The sequence below is a fragment of the Molossus molossus genome, unplaced genomic scaffold, assembly GCF_014108415.1.
Source record: "Molossus molossus isolate mMolMol1 unplaced genomic scaffold, mMolMol1.p scaffold_m16_p_14, whole genome shotgun sequence".
Classification (NCBI taxonomy): domain Eukaryota; kingdom Metazoa; phylum Chordata; class Mammalia; order Chiroptera; family Molossidae; genus Molossus; species Molossus molossus.
Window position 1 is genome coordinate 1,061,367 of NW_023425349.1, and position 11,827 is coordinate 1,073,193.

The following is an 11,827-nucleotide window of genomic DNA, read 5'->3' on the forward strand; positions in this document are numbered from 1 at the left end:
GAAGCAGCCATCGGCAGATCACTCTGTAGCTTATGCCTGGTGGCCCCGGGTAGAACACAGGCAGTGGCTGACCTTGCCCCAGAGCCAGCACACCCAGTGGACAGCTTCAGACCACATCGAAACACCACCACCCAACCACCTCCACAAGTGACACACTCAATGAGCAGACGCAGTGGGTACCAGAGCCCTGCTGAAGTAAGTCTTGCTCTGTGTGGTGGGCCCTGCACAGCTGATCCTCCAAGGGAGTCGGAGGCCAGTGGTCAGTGGGTACAGCCAGTCTTTGCAGCTGATCAGCCTGAGTAAATCCCTCCCATTGACATGCCAACAACAATCAAGACAAATACAACAGAAGGGTGTACAGTCCACACTAGGGGTGCAGCTCGAGGATCCAGCTGTGTTGATCAGGGAGGCTGTGCCATTGGATCCTACAGGACACCTACAAATATAGGCCACCAACAATAAGCCTAGGAGACTTATGTAGCAACTCTCCTAATACATAGAAACAATCGCAGGGAAGCAGCCAAAGAGGAGACAAAGAAACACGTCCCAAATGAAAGAACAGAACAGAACTCCAGGAAAAGAAGTAAACAAAACAGAGATAAGCACTCAATCAGATGCAGAGTTCAAAACACCAGTTATAACGTTACTCAAGGAACTTGGTGAGATATACAAGGAACATAGTGAGACTTCCAAGGAACTCATTGAGAACATCAGCAAAATAAGAAAGGACCAGTCAGAAATGAAGGATGCACTAACTGAAATAAAGAATAATTTACAGCCCTGGCCGGTTTGACTCAGCTGTTAGAGCGTCGGCCTGCGGTCCAGAGAGACCCGGGTCTGGTTCCCACTAAGGGCATGTACCTCGGTTGCAGTTTGTCCCCGGCCCTGGTTGGGAATGCAGGTTGCAGCCACTCGATGTGTCCCTTTCATGTCGATGTTTCTCTCTCTCTTCCTCTCTCTCCCTCCTGCCCTATCTGAACAAAAAATGGAAAAATGTCCTCGAGTGAGGATAAAAAAATAAAAATAAAACCTGATAGGCTAGATTTAGAAGTTCCCATTGAGGGCCATCTTCCAGTTTTTATAACTTTCTCCTACTGTCTGGGGCCGACTGAGAGATAAATCTCAGGTTTACGATGACAGTCCCATCTGGGCTGGTGGGATCTAAGTTAGTACATCTCGTAGCCTGTGTAAGGCGGGATAGAAAACTTGCAGGGTTTTCATTCCTTTCCTGGATTATTTCAGACAGTTTTGCATAGTTAACGGCCTTGTATGAGGCTTTTTTAAGTCCCTCAATGAGACATCTTACCATATGGTCCCTGACTTTCCCACCCACCCCATTGTCCTCATAATTCCACCTGGGGTCCTGGCCAGGGATTGCTTCGGGCCCTACTGGGTTAGCGGGGGCCTGTTGTCTCAGGAAAGTGGGGTCTCGGTTATTTAAATATTTTCAGAGTGCCCCAGGTCCAGGAGCTCATGTTGAAAAGCCCAGGTCACTCCTTATGGGCATATTTAACTAAATGGATAGATTTGACCAAAAGTAATTTAGAATATCAATGGCCATTGTGGGGAACCTTTAAGATTTCCAGCCCTGGTCGGTTTTGCTCAGTGGTTAGAGCATCGGCCTGCGGTCCAGAGAGACCCGGGTTTGGTTCCCGCTGAGGGCATGTACCTCGGTTGCAGTTTGTCGCCGGCCCTGGTTGGGTCATGTGGGTTGTGACCACTCGATGTGTCCCTTTCATGTCGATGCTTCTCTCTCTCTCCCTCCCACTCTATCTGAACAAAAACTCAAAAAATGTCCTCAGGTGAGGATTTAAAAAAAAAGATTTCTAAACTTCCTTTCTTTTGTTTTGGTTTTGTTTTGTTTTTTAATCTCACCTGAGGACATTTTTACATTTATCTTCAGATAGAGTAGGAGGGAGAGAATGGGGAAGAGAGAGAGAAACATTGATGTGAGAGACATATCGACTGGTTGTCACCCACATAACCCCAACCGGGGCCGGGGACAAACTGCAACCGAGGTGCGTGCCCTTAGCGGGAACCGAACCCAGGATTCTCTAGTCCGCGGGCCAACGGTCTAACCGCTGAGCCAAACCGGCCAAGGCTTTTTTTGGTTTTTGTTTTGTTTTTATATTCCTTACCTGAGGATATTTTTCTACTTATTATCAGATAGTGTGGAAGGGGGTGCGAGAGAGAGACAGAGACAGAGAGAAACACCGATATGATAGAGCCACATCGACTCGTTGCCTCCCGCACAACCTGACCAGGGCTGGGGACAAACCGTCACTAAGGCACGTGCCCCTGACCAGATTAGACCTGCAACTCATTGGTCCGTGGGCCGACGCTCTAACTGCTGAGCCAAACCAGGCAGGGCAAACTTCCTTTTTTTTTTATTGATTCTATGGAGAGGAAGGGAGACAGAGAAAGAAACATAGATTGGTTGCCTCCTGCAGGGGCCCCACCTGGGGATTGAATCCAAAACCAGAGCATGTGCCCTGACCGGGAATTGAACCCGCCACCTTTTTGGGGTACAGGATGACGCTCCAACCAACTGAGCTACACCAGCAGGGCCAAACTTACCTTCTTAAAACCGGACAATAACAGTGCTAAAATAGGCAAAGGTGAATGGAAGGCCTATTTCGAGTGGTATAGGCTACTAAACTTTTAAAGAGGAAAAAAAAAAAAGCTTCAGAGACTACCTGCTGCCTGGCCCATGTGGCTCAGTGGTTGAGCGTCAACCCTGCACCAAGAGGTAACTGGTTTGATTCCCAGTCAGGGCACATGCCCAGGTTGCGGGCCTGATCCCCAGTGGGGGGCATACAGGAGGCGGCCAATCGATGTTCTCTCTCACCAGTGTTTCCACCTCTCTCTCTCTCTCTCTAAAATCAATAAAGAAAAAATGTTTTAAAAAAAGAAGCGGCCTGCTCACCTGCAGCACAGTACTGTCTTGCCTTTCAAATGTACTTCAATGTCTCAGGGACCACCTCGGAGCGCTGGTCCTCTTCCCCAGCTCCTGCAGCGTCTGACCTTCCACTGCCTGCTCCTTGCTCTGGGGCCCTGCCCCAGGTTCAAGTTCAGTCCTCTGAGGATCCCAACAGACCTTTCAGTTCATCCGATCTCTGCACTAAAGCTGAATGACAAGCCATAGTTAGAGAATTCCCTATGGTGACCGAGGATCCTCCCAGATTTGCTGAAGAGGCTGACCTAGATATTCAAATCCACCAGCCTGGGTTTCCTGATTTATGTCAGCTAGTTCATTGGCCCGTCGGTGGACACCTGGCTTGGCACCGGACGAGTCTGCCATGCTATTACCATCCTGGAAGGGATTTAGAAAAGCAAGCCTCTGCCCTGGCTGCTGTGGCTCAGTCGGTTGGGCTTCTTCCTGTGCCCAAAGGTTGCTGGTTGGATTCCCGGTCGGGCACATGCCAGGGTTTCAGGCTTGATTCCAGTAGGGGGCGTGCAGGAGGCAGCCAGTCCATGTTTTACTGTCACATCAATGTCTCTCTCTCTCTCTCTCTCTCTCTCTCTCTCTCTCTCTCAAGATCAACACAAATACTTAAAAAACAACCCCTCCTAAGTGTTGGCGGGATCCTAGTACCCTGGCTGGAGACCTCCACCGAGCAATTTACAGGAGCCTTTCCGAAAGCCTGTTGATTGAAGCAGAATTCTGAGCTCCTCACAGACCCTGATGAACCTGCTCATGGCTGTTATAACTGACCTCAGACACTTCCTTTTTCTTTATTGATTTCAGAGAGAAAGGAAGGGAGAGGGAGAGAGAGACAGAAACATGGAAAAGAGAGAACATAGATTGGCTGCCTCCTGCACGCCCCCTACTGGAGATCTGGCCCACAACCTGGGCATCAAACCAGCAACCTCTTGGTGCGGGGTCGACACTCAACCACTGAGCCACACCAGCCGGGCAACCTCAGATATTTTCATTTTTATTTTTTTAATTTGGGTTACTTTTTTCACATGGGCAGTTGGGTGAGGTAGTGTCAGAGAAGAAGTAGAGACTGCAGACATCTACATTCTGAGGACTAAATACAGTGACTCGGGTACCTTGCCACAAGCTGTGCTTGGCATAGACCCAGGTTCCGATGGCAGCTCTGGGACTCTAGACAGGTTTCTTCACTTTTCTTCCATTTCCTCGTATAATATCAACCCGTAGAATTCCAAATAAGAAATATACAGTCTGGCCCTGGCTGTTTGCCTCAGCGGTTAAAGCTTCCAGCTGTGGACCAGGGAGTCCGGGTTCGGTTCCCGCTAAGGGCACGTACCTCGGTTGCAGTTTGTCCCTGGCCCCAGTTGGGGGCGTGTGGGTGGTAGCCAGTCAATGTGTCTCTCTCTCATCGATGTTTCTCTCTCTCCTTCTCATCCTCCCTCTCTCCCTCCTGCTCTTTCTGAAGATAAATGCAAAAATGTCCTCGGTGAGCCCTGGCCGGTTTGGCTCAGCGGTTAGAGCATCGGCCTGCAGACCAGAGAGACCCGGGTTCGGTTCCCGCTAAGGGCGTGTACCTCGGTTGCAGTTTGTCCTCGGCCCTGGTTTGTCGTGTGGGTGGCAGCCACTCGATGTGTCCCTTTCATGTTGATGTTTCTCTCTCTCTCTTCCTCCCACTCCATCTGAACAAAAAATGGAAAAATGTCCTCGGGTGAGGATAAAAAAAAAAATGTCCTCAATGAGGATTAAAAAAAGAAAAAAGAAAAATATAAAGTGCTTTTGTAGCACTTGGTACAGAGTAGGAGCTCAGCACAGCCACTTAATAAATGAATGAAAGGCATTGTTATTGGTTCCCACCCTTGAAATGAGGGTGGGGTTCTTCCTAATTTCTCTTTGCCTCTCCCATAGGCCTTACCTGCCGAGTACTGGGTCTTTTTTTTTTTATCATTATCAGAGGACATTTTTCCATTTTTTGTTCAGATAGAGTGGGAAAGAGAGAGAAACATCGACGTGAAAGGGACACATTGAGTGGCTGCCTCCCGCACAACCAACCAGGGCCGGGACAAACTGCAACCGAGGCACGCGCCCTCAGTGGGAACCGAACCCAGGACTCTCTGGACTGCAGGTCGATGCTCTAACTGCTGAGCCAAACTGGCCAGGGCCCAAGTACTGGGTCTTACACTGAGGAGATGCCCAATAAATATGTACTGAATCTGTGATAACGGTTTCATTTAATCCTATTGTTTTTTTCCGATGCTCTGCCAGAAATTGTTAACCCTCCTTATACAAAGGATTCATTTTATGTTTTGTTCTTGTATGGTTTATCTTTACTTAATATTTTTGTTTGATCACTTTTTTTCAGTAATAAATAAATGAAAACTTAGACTTTATAATTCCTGATACTTTCCTAGGCAACGTCTCCTAGACAATCCCCATGTGCATGCCCAGCCCACGTGGGACTCTGTTCAATGGGGGATCTTGATCATTGTGGGGCTTGACTGTGAACCGCAGATTTTTTTGTTTTATTATTATGATTTTTTAATATTTTAACTTATTTAAAAAATTCTCACCTGAGGACATTTTTGCATTTATCGTCAGAAAGAGCAGGAGGGAGAGAGTGGAGAAGAGAGAGAGAGAGAAACATCCATGTGAGAGAGACACATTAACTGACTGCCACCCACATGACCCCAGCCGGGGCCGAGGACGAACTGTAGCCGAGGTCTGTGCCCTTAGCGGGAACCGAACCCAGGACTCTCTGGTCTGCAGGAGATGCTCTAACTGCTGAGCCAAACCGACCAGGGCTAACCTCAGCTATTTTTAAAGAAAATTCTGTCTTTCCTTCCACTCAGCTGATCCTTGTGTTTATTAAGGAGCTGGGCAGAGGTTTCCCTTCTGGTAAGAGAGCAGGACGGAGCCCAGATTTGCCTTACTCACCAGGGGTGAGAGCCTGCGGTTCCCACAGACGCACCTTTGCCAACTAGACTGACTTCCTGCATGGATTATGCTGGGAAAGCAGTTCCAGAGCTGCCGACGTCTTTCAGAAATCTGACGGTGTGCCTGTCCCCCTGAAAGAGGCCCGCCTGAGCAGACGCTTGCCGGCCACCACGGCACTGCCGACGGGAGGGACCGTCGTCTGCCTGAGCTCCATGTGAGCGCCCTGCACATGGCTGCACAGCCCAGACACAAACCAGCTCGACTGCAAAGGACTGTTTGCTTTTTTTTTCCTTTTCCATTTTTGGTTCAGATAGAGCGGGAGAGAGCGGAAGAGAGAGAGAAACATCGATGTGAAAGGGACACATCGACTGACTGGTCGCCACCTGCACAACCCAACCAAGGGCCAGGGACAAACTGCAACTGAGGTACGTGCCCTTAGCGGGAACCGAACCCGGGTCTCTCTAGTCTGCGGGCCGACACTCTAACTGCTGAGCCAAACCGGCCAGGGAAGAACTGGTTTGCTTTTTGGCATAAACCCTTTGAATTTTTGATTCTTTAATTTTTTTTTTTTTTTTTTACGTGGCCTACTTAACCTTTTGTAAGAAAAAAAAGAGAAAGATAGTAAGACAATATTTTGGTTTGTTAATGAAATGCACAGGGCTCGTCAGAGCTCACGACAGAACTGTTGTTTAAGGAAGTCCTGCTGCTCTTGGAGTCTGGGCTGTTGTTTTCCCTGGAGGCGACGGAAGGCTGAACGCAGGCTTGTTCGCCGCAGCCTGTGCTGAGGTCCTTGGGGACGCAAGGTGGCCCTTTTGAGCATGGGGTGCAGAAGCCTTTCTGGACTTTGATATGTCTGAGGAAGGAAGACACAAGCCACGGCCAGGCGCATGCAGTGAGGTCTGAGTTAGTTACCTTGGGGGTGTTTCCATCTTGCCGTAAAATGTTAATGGAAATTGTTTGCAGCATACCTCTTCCCTGGGCAGCTTGTTTCAAAGGGGTATTTGCCTCATCTCAGGTCTTTCGTGGAGTTTTATGTGTAACTACTATGTAATTATTCCACCATGGGAGCAGAACACCTGTGTAGTGTTGCATTTTAGACCGATGTCTGTTTTATGAATGAAGCCGTGACGAAAGTCTCCTTTACCTTTTAAAAATGTTATGATTTTTAAAGTATGATTTATTTTGATTATGGAATAAACACACGAATGAGAAAAAAATTAAAAAAAAAAAAAAGACCCGGATGGAGGGGAAACCATGTCCAGTGTAGATTTTATTTGGCAAATCGCCCTGCGTGTGCCGAAGATGAGCCCCCTGAAAGAAAACCCGCTAAAATTCTGAATTTTCAGTCTGGCCAATGAAGGTCCATCCAAAACCCCAAGCCCCTAGTTTCTGCTATGACTGCAAAGATCCAAGACTAGGAAGAGGACCATCGCAGACTGAGCGCTTCCGGCACGCTGCGCCTCCAGCCAGCCGCCTCGACCTCCCAATTCCCAGGGGTGGGGCTCAAGATCGACAGGGGCTCTTCCCCAGCCTCCCTTTCTTTCTTTTTTCTTTTTTTTCAATCCTCATCCGAGGACCTTTTCATTTTTTGTTCAGATAGAGTTGGAGGGAGGGAGGGAGAGAGAGAAACATCAACGTGAAAGGGACACATCGAGTAGTTGCCACCCGCACGACCAACCAGGGCCGGGGACAAACTGCAACCGAAGTACATGCCCCTAGCGGGAACCGAAGCCGGGTCTCTCAGGACCGCAGGCTGACGCTCTAACTGCTAAGCCAAACCGGCCAGGGCTCCCCAGCCCCCCTTTCCATGGGCTCAGATTGGGAGTCCATCTCTACCTCACGGTGAGAGCCCCACAGGAACGCCTAGGGTGACAACAGGGCTCCACGTTGGCGACAGCCCCGCCCCCACTTCCACGCTCCTTTACAAAGTACCTCATCTCTGTCCTGGGCCATGCGCTTACCACATCTGCACTTGCCCGGTTGCATTCTTTCTTTTTCCTACGTAAATTTTTTTTTTTTGGTGATGGAATACCCCGTCGATGCTGTTCTACAGTCGACAGAACATTTTTGCTTGAGGAAATGGAGCACCACCCCCGTAGAAGCTCCCTACACCAGGTCCCACCAGGTACACACTGCCCTCTTCCTGCGTGTGCTTCCGGGGGGGGGGGGCACAGAGACCTGGGCTGGCAGTGGGAGTGGACAAGGGATGGCTGTCTTCTCATCACCATGAGCATCTAAGCCCCAGGGAACCCAAGGTGGGCGGCCCCTCAGGCTAAGGCTGTGAATGGGAGTCCCCGCGACGCTAGAAGCTCACAGGGCTGGTGGGCACAGCCTGCTCTGCGCCCCCAGTGGGCTAACTATTGCGAAGTGTGCAAGCCCTGGACCCAGCATCTGCAGTCCCACCAGGTCAACCTCCGTCCCAACCAGCCCAGTGTTCCCAAGCTTGCCCTGCCAAATGTCACACCCTCTTCCTTTTCATGTGTCTTCGTTTCCAAGGTCTGCTCTGCTAGAAATTCCCTTCTTGTTGCCCAGCAAACTCTTGCTCATCCTTGAAAGCCCATTCTTCCACCTCCTCCTCCAGGAAGCCCTCTCCTCCGCCTAGTTGGAGGGGATCACTCCCTCCTTCTTGCTGGTCCCTCTCTGGCTTTGAGCCTGAGGGTTTGCTGGTGGTGCAGCTATGGGCAGTACCCCTGGTTCCCCCACCCTGGACCCAGCTCCCAAAGCCAGGCCCCCCACAGCTCTCTGTTGCCTGCTGGCTGAGCTGGTCAGCCAGGCCCATCAACAACCATCTGCAATCCCACTGATTCCTTGGGGTGCTGGGACTCAACCCCGAGCTGGTTCACAGGTGAATGCGCTGGGTCTCCCTGGGCCTTGGCCTCCCTGCAGAAGGGCTTATGGAACAGCTGTTGCTGTCCATCTTGGGGCCCACCCCTAGGTAGGAGGGCAGGCCGATAACCCAATGGCCAGGCTACTGTAACAGGACAGGACCCTGACCCGGAAAGGCCCAGGGAGTCTGGTGGCTGTGGCTTGGCCTGCACCGCCCCGGGTGTTTGCATGGTCGTTGGGCAGGGGCCAGACCTCACAAGCTCGTGCTCTGGGCCCTCCCTAGTGGCTGGGCAGGCTGACCTCACCTCAAGATGGCAGTTCAGGGAGTCTGGCCCCACCTCGGCCTCAAACGTCAGCAACTCAGCTCAGCAAGCAGCCTGGTTCTTGGGTAGACTGGCAGCTAGCCCAGTCCCCTGGGTGCGGGTGTCCTGCACTTCCCAGAGGGACCCCTCCCATACTGTCTCAGGCCAGGACATCTGGGCTGCCAACCACCCTAGACAAGACAGCTCACCGGGCGAGGGATGGCAGCCAGGCACACAACAGAGTTTGGAAGATCCAACAGCATCTCTATATACCAGGGTGTACAGGTGAGAGCTTTGAGGGGCCCTCCTTGTCTGTAGCTCACAGAAGGGTTAGCCGGCCAGGGGGGTGGTTCAAGGGTGCCCAGAAGGTTAGAAGGCCAGATTGGGGGCACCAGGTTTCAGAGGGAGGCCTGGGAAGGCCCCAGGGAGTCAGGGTCCATGTGATCACTGGCTGGGGGCCGGCTGTGTCCTGTGGGCTTTAAATCGTGCAGAAGGGGCCTGTTTCATGGCGCTTGGGTCTTCGCACGCCCTGGATGACCACGCCAGGCGCCGAGGGGAAGCGGGAGTTAAAGCAATCCTCCACGTCGTAGGCGGCGGGGCCGGGGGTGCGGGCTGCAGAGGGAGAGGGTGGGAGCCAGCCGCTGCCCAGCACCCCACCTCCCCCGGCCCCCTGCAGCCCTGGCCTCCCTCCCCGAGGTCTCCTTACAGTCGCTGACCCAGGAGCCAAACGCGGGCGAGCGGCTCAGGGAGAAGGCCGGCGCGCGCGGGCTCCGCAGGCGGTACCCGGGAAGGATGTCGTAGGTGTCCGGGCTGGGGTGCTCCTTGCCCAGGGCCGACAGAGGGCCCTGCAACGGGGGCCGGGCACGGTGACGTACACCCCAAGCCCCCGGCAGACACGGACCCACGTATGGCTCGGCGGTCTTGGGGACGGGGCGGCGGCCCCGCAAGCTGCAGGCGGGTAAGGCGGGGCCGCCGGGCGGACCATAGTCGGCGGGCGATGGCCACTGTGGGAAGGACGCTGAGAAGACCCGCCCCCCGAGCCGCAGGCCCCGCCCCAGCCCAACAGGCCCCTCCCCCAGGCCCCATCCTTGCAGCCCCGCCCCTTTCCACAGGCCCCCTCCTTCGCAGCTCCGCCCCTTTCCACAGGCCCCTCCTGGCCCCTCCCTCGGAGCCCCGCCCCTTTTCACAGGCCCCCCTCCTGGCCCCTCCCTCGGAGCCCCGCCCCTTTCCACAGGCCCCCTCCTGGCCCCTCCTTCGCAGCCCCGCCCCTTTCCACAGGCCCCCTCCTGGCCCCTCCCTCGGAGCCCCGCCCCTTTTCACAGGCCCCCCTCCTGGCCCCTCCCTCGGAGCCCCGCCCCTTTCCACTGGCCCCCTCCTGGCCCCTCCCTCGGAGCCCCGCCCCTTTCCACAGGCCCCCTCCTGGCCCCTCCCTCTCGGCCCCGCCCCTCTCCACAGGCCCGGCCCCCGCAGCCCTTTTTGGTCCCCCCTGCACCTTTTTCTCCCGGCCGAAGTCGGCTTTCTGCGTAAAGGGGCTTTCGCTCTGGAACCACAGCGTCTGCCACGCCCTGCGGCCACCGCCCTCTGCAGTGGGGGCAGTGTCATTGGGGAGGGCAGGCTCGGGGCGCGGCCTCACTGCCGGCCGCGGTGGGGGTGCACAGGGAGGGGCACACACCGTGGACCGGGAGCTTGCAGCCGATGCTGAAGTGGGGGTGCGGGGAGGATTCGCGCACTGAAGCATCGGGCACCTGATACTTGGTGGGGCCCGGGGAGTCCAGGTCGATCAAGATGGGGGGTCGTCGCTCCAACCCTGGCAGAAAGCAAGCTCTGGGCCTGGGTCCTCCCCAGCAGGTCCCTCCCGCCCCTGCCCTGCCTCCCCAGAGTAGACTAGGGGCCCCCACTCACACAGCTCCTTCAGGTTCCGGGTGTAGATCGGCCAGGACCCCTGGAGAGGGCTCATGTACATCCTGAGGACCCCTGAGAACTCCTGCACCCCTGAACGCAACATCTCCTCCCAGGCCTCCCCCTGGCTCGGGCTCAACAATACTGCAGCCTTGAACCTGCAAGAGAGGACAGCCTCGGTCCACCCAGGCTGCTGGCCGCCCCATGGAGCTGCCCCCACCCCCACCCCCGTCCTCCGAAGTTACTGGGCCGGCAACTTTGGCCTCAGGCTGCCATGGGTCCAGTGTTTGCCTCCATTGATGTAAAAGTTAGCCAGGAATTTCACAGCCTTCTGGTCAAAATTCATTGTCAGTGTGTATAGCTGCCTTCCATGGGGACACCACGAGGTTCTGTGACCTCACTGGCCCATCATGCCCCTCCCCCCGTTGCTGGGAATTCTGGGGGAAGACCACGGTCCAGCCCTGCAGGGGCTCTGGCAGTAAGATTTCTCCCCTGACCTGCCAGGTGGGCCACCGTGGGTCATCTTGCCCAGGAGGATCCCTAGCCTGCCTGGGTCCTGGCTCAGTCTCCTTTCCCTCCTGTTCCTCTTCCTGGCCCCAACCTTTCTCCTGTCCTGGACTTTGGGGGTCCATTCTCACAGGGATTCTGGGAGGACTGACACCTGGCGGAAAGTAGAAAAGGGGGTGGGTGTTCTGCAATGCCCCGCTGGAAGGAAGCATCAGGGTAGGATGGAAGGTTCAGGGAGGAGCCCCCGCTGGAAATCCAACCTTCGGAAAAGCAAAGCAAGGGCAGATGGGTCTGAGTGGGCTGTGCTGACCCTAGAGAGAGGCCTGGCCCTGGAGTGCCTGGTGGCCCTGGCAGGGCTGAGGGGTGGGAGCCTGCATTCTGCTTGGGGGCACAGAGGCCAGAAAGTGTCCCAGTTGGTCAGGAG

The 11,827-nt window shown here is 54.2% G+C and overlaps 1 protein-coding gene across 1 annotated transcript; it reads right to left on the reverse strand.

Moving 5' to 3' along the window:
- Positions 1 to 9,475: 9,475 nt before the first annotated feature.
- On the reverse strand, positions 9,476 to 11,242 carry STPG3 (sperm-tail PG-rich repeat containing 3). The gene is made up of 6 exons (XM_036261663.1): positions 11,142 to 11,242; positions 10,900 to 11,054; positions 10,670 to 10,804; positions 10,490 to 10,578; positions 9,704 to 9,842; positions 9,476 to 9,609 (listed from the first exon to the last, which is right to left on the reverse strand). Exons 1-6 carry the CDS (start codon positions 11,240 to 11,242, stop codon positions 9,476 to 9,478), a joined length of 753 nt encoding a protein of 250 aa, XP_036117556.1.
- Between the last annotated feature and the right edge of the window lie 585 nt (positions 11,243 to 11,827).

Bases quoted from the DNA above. Each gene is read 5' to 3' on its own strand.
- STPG3 (XM_036261663.1), bottom strand. From the start codon at position 11,242: ATGAATTTTGACCAGAAGGCTGTGAAATTCCTGGCTAACTTTTACATC. The intron at 9,843-10,489 runs GTGCAGGGGGGA...CCCCCGTTGCAG, and splicing joins ACTTCGGCCGGGAGAAAAAG to GGCCCTCTGTCGGCCCTGGG. The intron at 9,610-9,703 runs GTAAGGAGACCT...CTCCCTCTGCAG, and splicing joins TGGCTCCTGGGTCAGCGACT to CCCGCACCCCCGGCCCCGCC.